Here is a 12,320-nt window from a genome sequence, read left to right as displayed (position 1 = left end):
GAAAATGATTCATAATTAACAGCCATAGCAAATGGCAAACAACCCTGCTTTTTATTGAAAATGATAATGTAATAGATGGCAGTGAGGGGTTTGCTGCATCCTTCATGTGTTTTTTTGCTTTGTAGCAGACTCAGCATTAGGTGGGAGTATGTGCTTATGGATAGTTTCAGTGACATGAACCAAGAGACTTAAAGTTTAGTTTGTGCTTAAAATGTTGCTTGATCAGGTGTTTATATTTGTTCCTTTTTCTGCAAAACACTGCTGTCAGCAGGTTTTAGTCCTGTAAGGCCTCTCATTTTGACCTGGTCTGTATTTATGCTCCCTTTAGCCTTGAAGAAAGCAGCATTATCTTGGAGGATTGGCTCAGGGCTCAGGAAGAAAAAACAGAAGAGATCAAAGAAGATAAGACAAAATATGAAAACTTCTATAGAACACTGTTAATGCAGAGGTATTATTTTCTTCGGTTTCTAACTAAGAACTGTCTTCTAAAGAAGGTTTCTCTGTGTTGATACAGCAAATAGACATTTGTAATTTTCTTTTATCTTTCAGGAAACCGTTTGAGTCCATGGCTCAGATAGCAAATTCCTTGAGGGAGGCTGGGCTGACAGAAAATGAAACCGTTTCAGAAGCCAGCGATCTTATTAATAGATATCAGGCACTTATAACACATGCAACTGAAATGGCAGGGAATGCTGAGGGGCTTCCAATGGAAGGACAAAATTTTGAAGAATTGGCCCAGGATGTTTCTTGCTGGATCAGAAAGCTTGAGGAGGCTGTTAATACCCTGAGTTCACAGGGAAGTGAGCTGCCATCAGATGAAAGGGTTAATCAGATAAAGGTATTGTGTTAAATGTATTTCTTTTCTGCTTCACAGCTCATGATAATATCAGGGGAATGTTTGATGAGTCAGTACCTCCTCAAAGATACTGTCTTTGCTGATTGCCTGTGGTTTTGTGGCTTGTTTGGGAAGGGGGTGTTTGGTTTCTTTTTTGTTCTTTTTGCAGTTTGTTATGCATGTAAGATGAGATTCTGGGCTGCACCTCAGGATGGAGCAGCATTGAACTCCAGACATGCTGGTGGCTGTGCACTTTTCCATCATAGCCTACTCCAGAGGTGGCCACTAACACTGGGCTGCTCCATTGCTTGGGTTGGGTCTTTCAGGCCCCTAAGCCCTCCTCGGTTTCTCCTCTCTCTGACTACTTAGGAGGCCTTCTAACAGAGTAGCCAGAAATGAGGATGCTGGGATTTACAGGTTTCATTCTGTGGAAGGGGATTTGTGACAAATCTCTCTCACTAAGATTTTGAACATTTTTTTTAGTATGTAAGCACATTATGTAGATAATAATTAATAAATCTCAGCTTCATTATCCCAGACTTTCTGAAAATAAATAATGTATCTGTTTATGTATCAGTTATTAGATATATTAGAAGGTGAATTTTGAACAGCAGTGTACAAAATATGAAAAAAATAGTAGGTGATACCTTTTATTCTGTAACCACAGAGGGTTGTATATGTACAGCTTCTGCTTCTTGTTTAATACAGGAAATCACAGCTCTCAAAGATGCAGGAGAGGCCAAAATACAAAGCATGGTAGCTCTAGGAGAAGCTTTAATGAGAAATGAGAAAAATCAGAAGCCAGAGTTTCAGCAGACTATTTCTGAGCTCCAGAACCAGTGGGAAAGCACCTGTCGGTTAGCCACTGAATATAGAAGGTAATGTGGAATTTGCCAAGAGGCAATACAGGTCACTTACTGCTGCACTGACTTTTTTCTCTTCTTCCTGCAGCATTTCCATGTAAATTGTGTTCTTTGGGGACAGAAAAGTCACCTAGAATGATACTTGTACTTCTGCAGTGCTGGGGAGGGGCAGGTCACTGTTTGAATTGAATGGTCAAGCTGGGTGTAGCCAGGAGGTGGAAGGGAGGTGGAAGGACAGTGATGGGACTGCCCAGCTCACCTCAGATTCCCTTTTGATACTGAAGTAGCTCAGCCACTCTTGTAAATAAATAAATAAAAACACATGCACCCATTGCTCTCATTAGACAGTGCAGTGAGCATGTGCAGAACCACTGCAGTGGCCCTTCCCTGGGCTCTGTGCCCCAGACACGGTCCCCCAGCAGAGGTGGGATCTACCTTTGCACAGATTCTTACTTGTTCAGAAGAGAGTTAGTGGTAAATCAAGAAGGCTGGGATTTTAAAGCCTGGTTTATTCTGGCTCAATGAGAGGCTTTCTTTAAACCAGCAAGGGCATTTTAGTGTCACTGGCACTGTGGCAACTGTGCCTGAGAGCCAAATCAATCCCTTAATACATGTTAGAAGATTCCAGGTGTGTTGTGTAAACATAAACTGAGGTTCTGATTGTGCATGTGCAGACACTTCCAAAATATTTGTGTGCTGTAATGTCCTTGAATAAACTTTGAGTAAAATCAATTGGAACTTTGCTGTTGAGATCAATGGAAGCTGGAGTAGGGCTACTGTATACTTAAAAACCAAAATGACCAGGCAAAAAATTATTAAAAATTAATATTTTTAGTATTATTAAAACAAGTATTTTTGAGAATATACAGTTACCATCTCCTATTACAAGCAATAAACACAGTGTTCAGAAAGATAGAGCATTGGCTGTATGGGATCCCACACAGCAGAATGCAGAGCACAGTATGTTGAAGAGATGCCTGAAGAGATGCTCAGCACCTTGCAGGTTTAAGCCTGTAACAGATGCAACAGGGTAATGGCAGCAGTGTGAAGCAGGAATAGGGAACTTGAAGCAAGAGTACTTAACATATGTGAGGCTGTGCTTTATTTGTCATTGCCAAAAAAAATACCTATCTTGAGGGGCAAAGCCCAAAACACTTCAGCTTTGCTTTTGTCCTTATTTATCCTGCTGTACTTCATGGAATCATAACCAAACTTTCTCTGGATTTCTTTGTGTGGGATCATGTTTTCAAATGTTGGCATTTAAGTTCCATCTGGAAAATATGAGAGTTTCATCACTAAATGTGAACATACAAATGTTATTTTTGTCTGACTGATCATAGCTGCATATTTCCTGTGGAGAAATGCAACCTGTTCACCTGCAGCAGATCAGTGAGCATGCTGATAAAGTCCACAGATCAAAATCAAATGTCAGGGTCAGGAAAGCAGGCACTGGATTGTGCATATTGTCTGTATCTCTAAAGCTTGCTTGTCAACTCCAGTTCAGCAGCAATAACTGTTTTCATTTTAATCATCTTGAAAATTCCAGTCTAATCCTGATCAGTAATTCAGAACCTAAAGAAAAGAATTCAGTGTGCTCAAGTTCATTCTAATGGTTGACTTGGTCACAGTTTGACATTTTTCAGGTAATGAATAATTATTTTGTAATACAATTAAATGCAATATTTTTTTCTTAGACCTGAAGAACAACTTCAGTTCAACAGGGAGCAGCAATACAAGCAGAGCAAAGAAGATCTGAGACTGGCTCTAACTGAACTGGAGAAACAGAAGCAGGAGATAGGGTTTGCCCTTCAGCCTGGTTTGAAGGAGAAGCAAGCTCAGCTGAGAAACTATGCTGACCTCCTGCAGAAAGCAGAAGACTTAACTTCTCGATGCAATGAATTGAAAAGCCAGGAAGACCATCTACACAGCCACACTGGGGATCCCTGCTTCACAGAGGTGGAATGGTCAGAATTAAAGCAGCAGCATGAAAATCTGCTCAGCCAGCTACAGGTTGGAACCACACACTCTCTTTCCTTACAAGGTTTTTGGTATGCCTGTTTATTGTAGTTCTCCTTGTTTGCCTGTGCTTTCGTTCAGCTGGCAAGTCTATGGCTAAAGCTGGGAGCAATACAAGTTCCTCTGTAGAAGGGCAGGGGACTACTCTCTCTTACTGGGGTAAAAAAAGCACCAGAAGCACATATTTTTCACCTCTGTGCAGATGGATAAATTTATAAACAATTGAGACCAAGGCAATAGTGAAGAATAACATTTTATACTGGTATAAACAGATTCAGATAGCTACACTAAGAAGCGTTTATACCTCTAATCTAACAGCCATGGTAGTTATGGTTTGGTATTTTCCTTGTGGAAGGATGAATGGCTTTTCCTGCATCTTGATTGTTGTTGGTCACACCCAGTTTAGTGCAGCTTGCATTTGCACCCTGTGGGGCATTCTGCATCTCACCTTTCCTCCATTTTGAATAGAAAATCTCCCTTTTAGGAGTATTTTCTTATGGAATGCAAACTCTTCTGCTTCCTGCTGCTAAGGAAGATGATATTCATGGTGGAGTCCATGGTGTGCTGGGAAGAGAACAAGTTCTTTTATGTGCACATTTGGTTAGCTGGTTATTTTATGGAAAACAAGCAAATTTTTTGTGCTTCTGAGGTCCTGGAAAAGCTGTGATGATCTGTGGATGAGTTATAGTTGTCTGAGCTAATGCTGGACTAATCCTGGAAACTCCTTGGTTTCTAGACCATAGTGCAGACGTTGGAAAGTCGTGTTCAGGAGCACCAGCAGTTTCAGGATATGGTAGCAGGCCTGAGCACTGAGCTGAAAAGTGTCTCTGAGAAGCTTGCTGAGTGTGAAGGCCCAGCAATGGAACAACCATCAGCTGAGCAAACCCAGTTCAAATCACAGGTATGTTGTAGAATCCATGCCCCAGGGGCTTGTTGAGATCCTTGTGTTTATAAAAGAGAACTGAAAAGCTAAGAAATAGCATTCCTTTTGTTAAGATAATTGGAGGCCTAAAATGACTGATTGAACTGAGTGGACTTTCATTTACTATCAGCTGGACTGAAGGTAGAATGGTCCTAGCTCAAGCACGCAGGCTTCTTCAATTTGGCTGGCTGGGCTTTTTGTTTTTTCCTCTCTGGGCATAATGAGGAAAGAGATTATTAACTTTGGTGCTAGTAGGTGTCTCTAAATTAGCCAGAGCAGAAGGCTTAGGAAAATGTCTGTAAGCAAATTCAGTTTTAAGAAGTGTCCTTCATGGCTAAGTAGAGACATGGTTTGGGAGAATGGATGACGGTCTTGTAGCTGTGAGCATAGGGAGCTACTGAAACCATAGCTCAGACATGGATCATTGCAATTCCCCTTCCTCCAGAATTTGCTGTACCTCTAACAAGTACAAAGGGATAGGAGAGGGAGGGGATTATCTGTTCAGAACTTGGGATGATCAGCATGCACCTCACAGCATACTGGTTATTTTATCATCATCTTAATGCTTATAGATTCAGGTGTTCTCTGTTCATAAAATGGCTGACTGGAATTAGTGGTTTAGGATTTGACTTGCTGCAGCAAGTAGGTCTGCATGGACTTTTCAGCACAGTTTGAGTTTGTTGTTCACAACAAATATTTATTACTTTAGTGCTTGATGTTAGATAGAATCATAGAATGCCTAAAGTTGGGAGGGACCTTGAGAGGTCATCTAGTCCAACCCCCCTGCAGTAAGCATTAAGTATATTGAGTGAAGATACTTTTCAATAAAATGTTTTCTTTGTGCTTAAAGGAACAAGAAGCACCTCTTAGTCGATGTGAAGACACGTTAAAGAAGATTTTGGTTTTAGCAGAAACTGTTAAACAAAACACCTCTTCACCAGGACTGAAGTTTATTAAGGATGAGATTGAAACACTTCAGAGTGAACACAGGAGTCTGGAAGAAAGACTTGAAAATGTCAAGCAAAAGGAGGGAAATATTTACAGTGAAGCCCTTGACTTAAAAGATGAGCTTGGTAATGAGTTACAAATGGAAGATAAGGTAGATACCATGCTGAAGAGAGAGACACAGATCACTTCTGATACTCCTGTGGCTGCAGAAGAGAGCCCCACAGTAGTGGAGTTAAAGGAGCCTTTGGAAATGCACAATGTGAGTATATCTGTTGACAGTAAAGACAATGGAAGATTAGTTGAAGAAACATCTGTCTCCCAAATGCCTTTTGTATATTGCATCCTATATTGCATCATTAATTTCATTGAAATTAAGCCTTCTGCAAATATGTGTATAAATCAAAGAAGTGAAGAACTTCCTTAGCTTGTTATAACAAGTCTGTAAGAAGCCAATAACGTCTATGCAAATCTGCAGTTTTCCATTTAACCACCTGCATGTGGCTTTCCCTTGGAAGTAATTTGAGCAGGCATCTTGGTCGGGACACAAAGGAGAAGGTGTATAGATGAGAAACTTGCAGATAAGCCTCTGCCAAAGAACTTTGAGAGCTTCTTTTAAACCAGTAGGACTTGTTTAGAACTGCAGGACAAGATTTGTCCTAATTGCTTGTGTAGATAATAATTTTTGCCATTTAGAGATTTAATATTAAAATACAATTTTTTCATGTAGTTCCTTAAATTTTGTAGTCTTAGAAACATATTTTCCTTATCTGATGAAAGGAATGATAAAATCTGTTCTTCAAATCATCCACTCAGCCTGGCACATGTGAAGTGTGTAAGAGATCAGTGTGGTGATCTCTACAAGCCCCCAGGGCTTGTACCCACTTTCTCTGTGATGTCAAACCTGCAACATACCTGTGATTTCAACACATTTTGTCACCTACAAACACAAGGTAGATAATGAGGGCTCATTAATGTGGGGTTGCTGATCTTCAGAGGACTTCAGGAAAAGTGAGGTAAACGTAAATGATTTGCTATGAATGACTTACCATGTGCAAAGCTGAGGGATCAATTTTGAGAACTCTTCCATTGACCTGACCACTGAGTGATAGCAGTAGCTGGGAGAGGTGAGCATTACAATATCAGAGTGGAAGCCATCCATACTGGGATTTCTGGAGAAGGAGCAAGATCAGCAGTTGAAGTTGGCAATTATGTCTAAGCAGAAACTTCTATGACAGTATTAAAAATCATGTGAGCACTTACTCCTGCTTCCTTTGTCCTGAAACTGTTTCAGTGATTAAGGTCCAGTACAGCAAACTGATCTGAGCAGGTGTTTCCAAGAGACTGGGTTTGGGTTACCTCAGTCTTTTCCTTCATTCATTAAGATAAACTGAAGATAGAGTAGACAGCTTGTGGAGTGTGATGTTCCTTAGTAAACTTAAGAGTTTGGACTGTGACTTTCACTGGTTGTAAACATTTTGTGTTTTTCAAATCAGGGAGAGGCTGATGAAGAGAGCCCAGGTATGGATGTACATGTGAGGGTCCAAGAGGATGTTCTGGACGGTGCAGTTCAAGGTGGTGAAGCAGAACCAGAAAGGCATCAGGATGGAGTTGGTATTGAAGGTGATGAAACAAGAAAGGAAACCCATCCAGCAGAGGTAACTGGAAAAGAGGTTACACTAGAGTGATTAAATTTGAGAGTAAATATATACAGTTCAGTTGCAGTGGGGATGATACTACTACTAAATAAATAATAAACCCCTCAAGTTACACTGAGCTATTTTAGTCTGATGTGCTGTATAGGTTAACTATCTGAATCCTTTCCTGTGCATTGAAAATTAGTATGGAGGAAATTGTTTTTCTTTCATCACTACAGGCTGCCACAAAGTGGTTTGCTTAGGATATTTTGTTCCTACTCACCTGGATGTATTGTGAAGTCTTCTTGCCATTTTGTTCAAATACTGTTATTTTCCTTGAGTCTTGTTTATTTAGGTTTCTTATTTACATGTTTACTTTGCACAAACGAGGCTGCCTCTGAAGTGCTGTGTCCTGTTTGGTGCACCCTGGCACAAGGAGGATTTTGACAGGCTAGAGCAATGTTTAGGAGCTGGAGCCATAACGAGTGGGAAGAGGCTCAGTTCTTGTTAGAGATGAAGTGGCTAACAGAGGTCTCATTGCTGTCGTCCCCTCCCTGAAGGAGTGTTACAAAGAAAACAGAGCCAAACTCTTCTCAGACTTCAGTTTTAAGCAAACTGTGGGAGAAGCTGAAAGCAGCATAGCTGTGACAAGATGGAGCACTGTGTGCACTGATAAACTTGCTGAGAATTAGGATAAATTCTGGGTCTGGATGGGCTACTTCCAGTGCGAATACTATCTGACCTGCAGCCACTAGCTCAGGTGTCTGCAGCATGGACAGGTCTCCAGTGCTCTGCTGTAAGGATTTGCCATTCTTTATGTTGTGTAGGTGGCTGTTTTATTTCGTCTGTCCCCACATGATAAACAAACTGAGGCAGAACTTGCAGTCAGCACATACCTCAGCATGTACGTACAGCGAATCCCCATGCCCACGGGGATATCTTGCCTGGTAATCGGCTGGGTGTCTAACCACAGACTCTCTGTCTGCAGCACAAGTACAAGATTGGAGCCTCAGGACAAAGCTACACCTCTCAAAAATAAAAAGCATTTCAGACTGCATCTAGGGGTACACAGTTCAAGGTCCATGCTTAGAATAAGGAAACAACAGCATAGGTCAGAGGAAGAACACTTGCAAACTGAAATTTTTCTAAAACTTACGAACAAAATTGCAGCACTGCTTCTTCTAAATAAGTTTCCTTTGCCATAACTTGGCTCATAATAAATTATGAGATGTAATTGTGGTTTTCCTTATCTACTTATAATTACAGGCTTCCTAACTTTGTCATCTCAAGCACTGTAATTGCTACTCAGCAGGTTTGATTAGGGCTTTTTTGGTTACTATTTCTTTTATTTTTCTCACACCAAAAGGAGAAACCTAGTGATGTCAAGAATCAGTCATATAGAGAGGATGTGGAGCAGGTTCAACAAAGGGTGTGCCAGAAGAGTCAAGTCCTGAAATCTGCAGCAGCTGAGAACGATGATGTGGAATCTAATCCCCCTGTCTCAGCAGAGGAGGTAACCCACATTCTGTTATTTCAAGCTGCATTTGTCAGTCACTGAATTTTTGTTTCCACATGGGCTTCAGCTGAAGTCCTGTTGTAAAAGAAGCAGCAATTACTGACACATCAAAATCAAGACTGTTGTGTGTAGTTCTGCATTGTGTCCATGGTAGTTCTGAACTTTATGCAAAGTGCTAGCCACAAATTTTTCATTAGGTCTGTTCATAAGAGCAATATTGGCTTTCAAATCTATCATAATCAGTCTCTATTTTATGATATTTAGGGTTTCTCTTTAAATTCTTAATCAGTACAACTTCTTTCCATGTTATTATAGTTTGATCTGATAGTCTTTGCTATCATAAAGGAGGCAGATCAGAAAACTGAAATCCAAAGGTGATCCAGCATAAGAAAATAAAATAAAGAAAATAGAGATAGGAGAATGAACTCAAGCTGAATAAATAATCAGGTACATGACTAAGTCTATTCATCCTAAGAGTAAGGACATTATATCCTTGGTCATGGTGTCCCATGACTGCTGACCCTTTGTCACTGCATTCTTAAATTTTGAGTAGAGTCAGATCAAATCTATAGGCAGATCCACAGCTGTCTTGTCCATTGGCAGATCTGACACATCTGTTCTAACTGGAAACCCCCCAAAAATCTACCAAAGGTCTTGGGAGTGTGGAGAGGGTCTTTCTGGCTGGAAGCTGACCAAACATTATTCCAATTTACAAGAAGAGGGTGAGGGAAGACCCAGGAAACTACAGTCCTGTTAGTCCAACCTCAGTTCCTGGAAAAATTAGGGAGAACCTCCAACCATCCAGTGGACTGAAAAAACAATGGGAAAAATTAAAACCACTATGGGAACACTGACACTGTCTATGTGCCTCTGTATCTGGGGAGTCGGTGCCATGGTGTATGTTGAGGACGTTGTACAAACAAACAAAACATGTACACAGCAATCCTGAGGTTTTTCTTAGTGTCAGGACACTTCTCTGTGTGATTTGATGCATTTATATTTCAATCTGGTAAAGTGGATTTCTTCCTCACTCCGATAGCTGAGCTTTTCTGCTTACTTCAGTTCTATGGCACTCCAAAGTCTCTGAAGATGAAATCTTATGTCTGAGTTGGTACAGGGAGGAATGGAAAAGTTCTCTGATTGACTACTTCATGAGTGATCCCCTACAGTTTTGAGTGAAAATTCAAATAAACAGAATTATTCTTTTCTAATAGTGCCTACAATATGCTACACGTTTCCCACACTTGGAAGCAGGTATCATTTGGATAGCTCATGACCCACAGAGAGACAGACAACGGTGACAGCTTACAAGTGATATGGCTGCAGGGATAACTGGCCTCTTCCTAGTAAAAAATATCAATACAGTGAATCTGCCAAACAAGAAGTTTTTATCACTGTTCATTCTGTATGTTGGTACCGTGGAGAAGCTCACAGTGTCATCATACCTGTCCATCTGTCTGCATTCACTCACGTGAATTCTGTCCGTGGGACAGATCACTGTTTACATCAGATACAGACAGACACTGGGGGAAGGGAAATGCAGAAAGATGTTTATGTGACCCAATAAGCCTGTGACATTTAATTTCTGTTGTTGTCTGCAATAGCTGAAGGTGATTTAGAGGATTATGTTTTACATCTGAACTGGGGCTGGCTAGCAGCAATGGCCTCGGCTCAGCTGATGGGCTCTTAAACCTGGTCACTTCCCAAGTGACTTGTACATTGTGGGAGTCAGTGGCAGTGCCAGGGACTGGCTCTGGAGTCCCTCATTCCCTTCCTCCCCACCCCAATTGAGACATGGCTCCCTAACCCCTGATTTTGGACAGCATTTATGGCAGTAGCAGCTGTTGCTTTGTGTCACAGCAAAGCTGCTTCCTGCATGAGTCACCTGGTGAAGAACAGTTGAAGAGATGGTCCTGGTGAAGTACACAGCAGTATGTCAAGGCAGGTGCTGAGAGGATGGAATGTGGGTCTGAGGAGAGGTTAAACATCCTGCCTCAGGGTGCTGGTTGACCCACAGAGGCTGTGGGGGAAGCCACAGCAGGATTTAGGCATGGCTTAAACATGCGAAACAAAGTGTTGAAGTTGGAAAACTTATTGGTTCAGGCCCTTCAAAAGTAAGAATCCTGTTTTGTGTTGTAGGACACAGGAGCAGAACTGGTTGTCCAGAAGGAACTGTTTCCTAGTGTGCAAGTAAACACTGAGTATTGTGAAGAGGAACAGAAGGTCAATGAGCTGAAAAATGAAGTGGCTGAACTGGATATGGTGCTCATAAATGAACAACTAAAAGAGCTGGAGGTAGGGTATTGCAAAGCCAAGCCTCACTGTTAATGTAGTGATAAGCTTACAGAATTGTGATTGACTTGGGCATAACAGAATTCTATCTAAGGTCTGACTGCTTGATTAGTCAGTGTGTCTCCCAGGTAAATACCAGATCTTGCACTGCTCTTCTAGAGTGCAGTAGTAGATGTGTGTGTACTCCTGTGATGTGCACAGGCACACATGGTCATTTCCATGTGACTGCACAAGCATATGTTTGTAGGTGTGTCAGTGTTTAACTGTATTTTGTGCTGAAAGTGTCTAAGACTCTCTTTTAATCCTCTCTCTGTGGTGGGCTTGATTGCAGAATTTACAAACTGAACTGGAAATGTGGAAAGCAAAATCTTTGTGCCACAGTCGAGAGGCATTTCCCGATGCAACAGGATCAGACAGAGCAGAGCTGCAAAGCACAGAGCCTGCAGTGCCCTGCTGGGACAGGCTGCTTCAAGAACTGGATGCTATTAAGGCAGTGAAGCAACAGCAGTACTCTTTAATTAATGAGTACCAGAAAAATCTTTCTGCAGTTCAGTCCTCAATGAAAAATTTGTCAACAGAAAAAGATAACATAAAAATGTAAGTACAGCTCAGGGTTTCTGTTAATAGGTTGCAGAACAAATATGGACCTAGACTGAATTTTGTGCCATACTTCAGAAATACTCAGACAAGAATATGGTGTTTTAGCCATCTTGTTAATGTTAGGAAGCAAGAGGAGTCTCACAGGTTTCTGAGTTTCAGCAGCCTTAAACAGGAGCATTTCTGGTGGCTATCCTTTAGCAATGTCTACTCTTCTTATTTTTCAGGCATAACAAAGAAATGGTTGCTGTGCTGTAAACACTGTCTTTTCAAAACATTCAACTAGATATTGGTCACAATAATGTATCACACAAATTCAAACATCTTTAAAATAATTTATAAAATTGATAATGCACAGCAAAGAGATTGAAAAAAATCTGTCTGCTAAACGTATTTTAAGTGGGAATTTAAAAATACTCTTGGAAATAAAAGATGAGCCGATAAACTCCTCCAAAATAATCTTGAATGAATGGGAATTTTTGAACTTTTTGTTATAACTAAGTTTCACCTTCATTTTTCTATCAGAAATTACCATAAAATGTTGTTAATTCACTTAGAGATAACACTAATGTTGAGTTTTAAAATTTTACTTATTGCAGCTTTAAAGGGAGGCTGTATTCCTTAAGGACATGGCACATTCTATAGTAGCTTATACTGCAATTTTAGACAATGTACACTAGAATATACCTTACCTGCA

At 40.7% G+C, this 12,320-nt stretch overlaps 1 protein-coding gene across 1 annotated transcript in view; it reads left to right on the top strand.

Moving 5' to 3' along the window:
* Positions 1-12,320, top strand: part of LOC311197004 (nesprin-2-like) — a gene marked incomplete at its 5' end in the record, with an annotated part of 155,847 nt that overhangs the window by 46,572 nt on the left and 96,955 nt on the right. The window contains 10 exons of the mRNA XM_084270692.1: positions 329-448; positions 550-838; positions 1,544-1,713; positions 3,393-3,708; positions 4,451-4,615; positions 5,487-5,843; positions 7,078-7,239; positions 8,585-8,731; positions 10,874-11,029; positions 11,358-11,623. Of these exons, the coding sequence (XP_084126818.1) occupies positions 329-448; positions 550-838; positions 1,544-1,713; positions 3,393-3,708; positions 4,451-4,615; positions 5,487-5,843; positions 7,078-7,239; positions 8,585-8,731; positions 10,874-11,029; positions 11,358-11,623 (2,148 nt within the window). The remainder of the gene's footprint in view (positions 1-328; positions 449-549; positions 839-1,543; positions 1,714-3,392; positions 3,709-4,450; positions 4,616-5,486; positions 5,844-7,077; positions 7,240-8,584; positions 8,732-10,873; positions 11,030-11,357; positions 11,624-12,320) is intronic.

Source organism: Gallinula chloropus (assembly GCF_964237585.1).
Source record: "Gallinula chloropus genome assembly, chromosome: 14".
In the NCBI taxonomy this organism is placed as follows: Eukaryota; Metazoa; Chordata; class Aves; order Gruiformes; family Rallidae; genus Gallinula; species Gallinula chloropus.
Note: the sequence above shows the minus strand (reverse complement) of the source record. Positions and strands in the feature narration are given on the sequence as shown.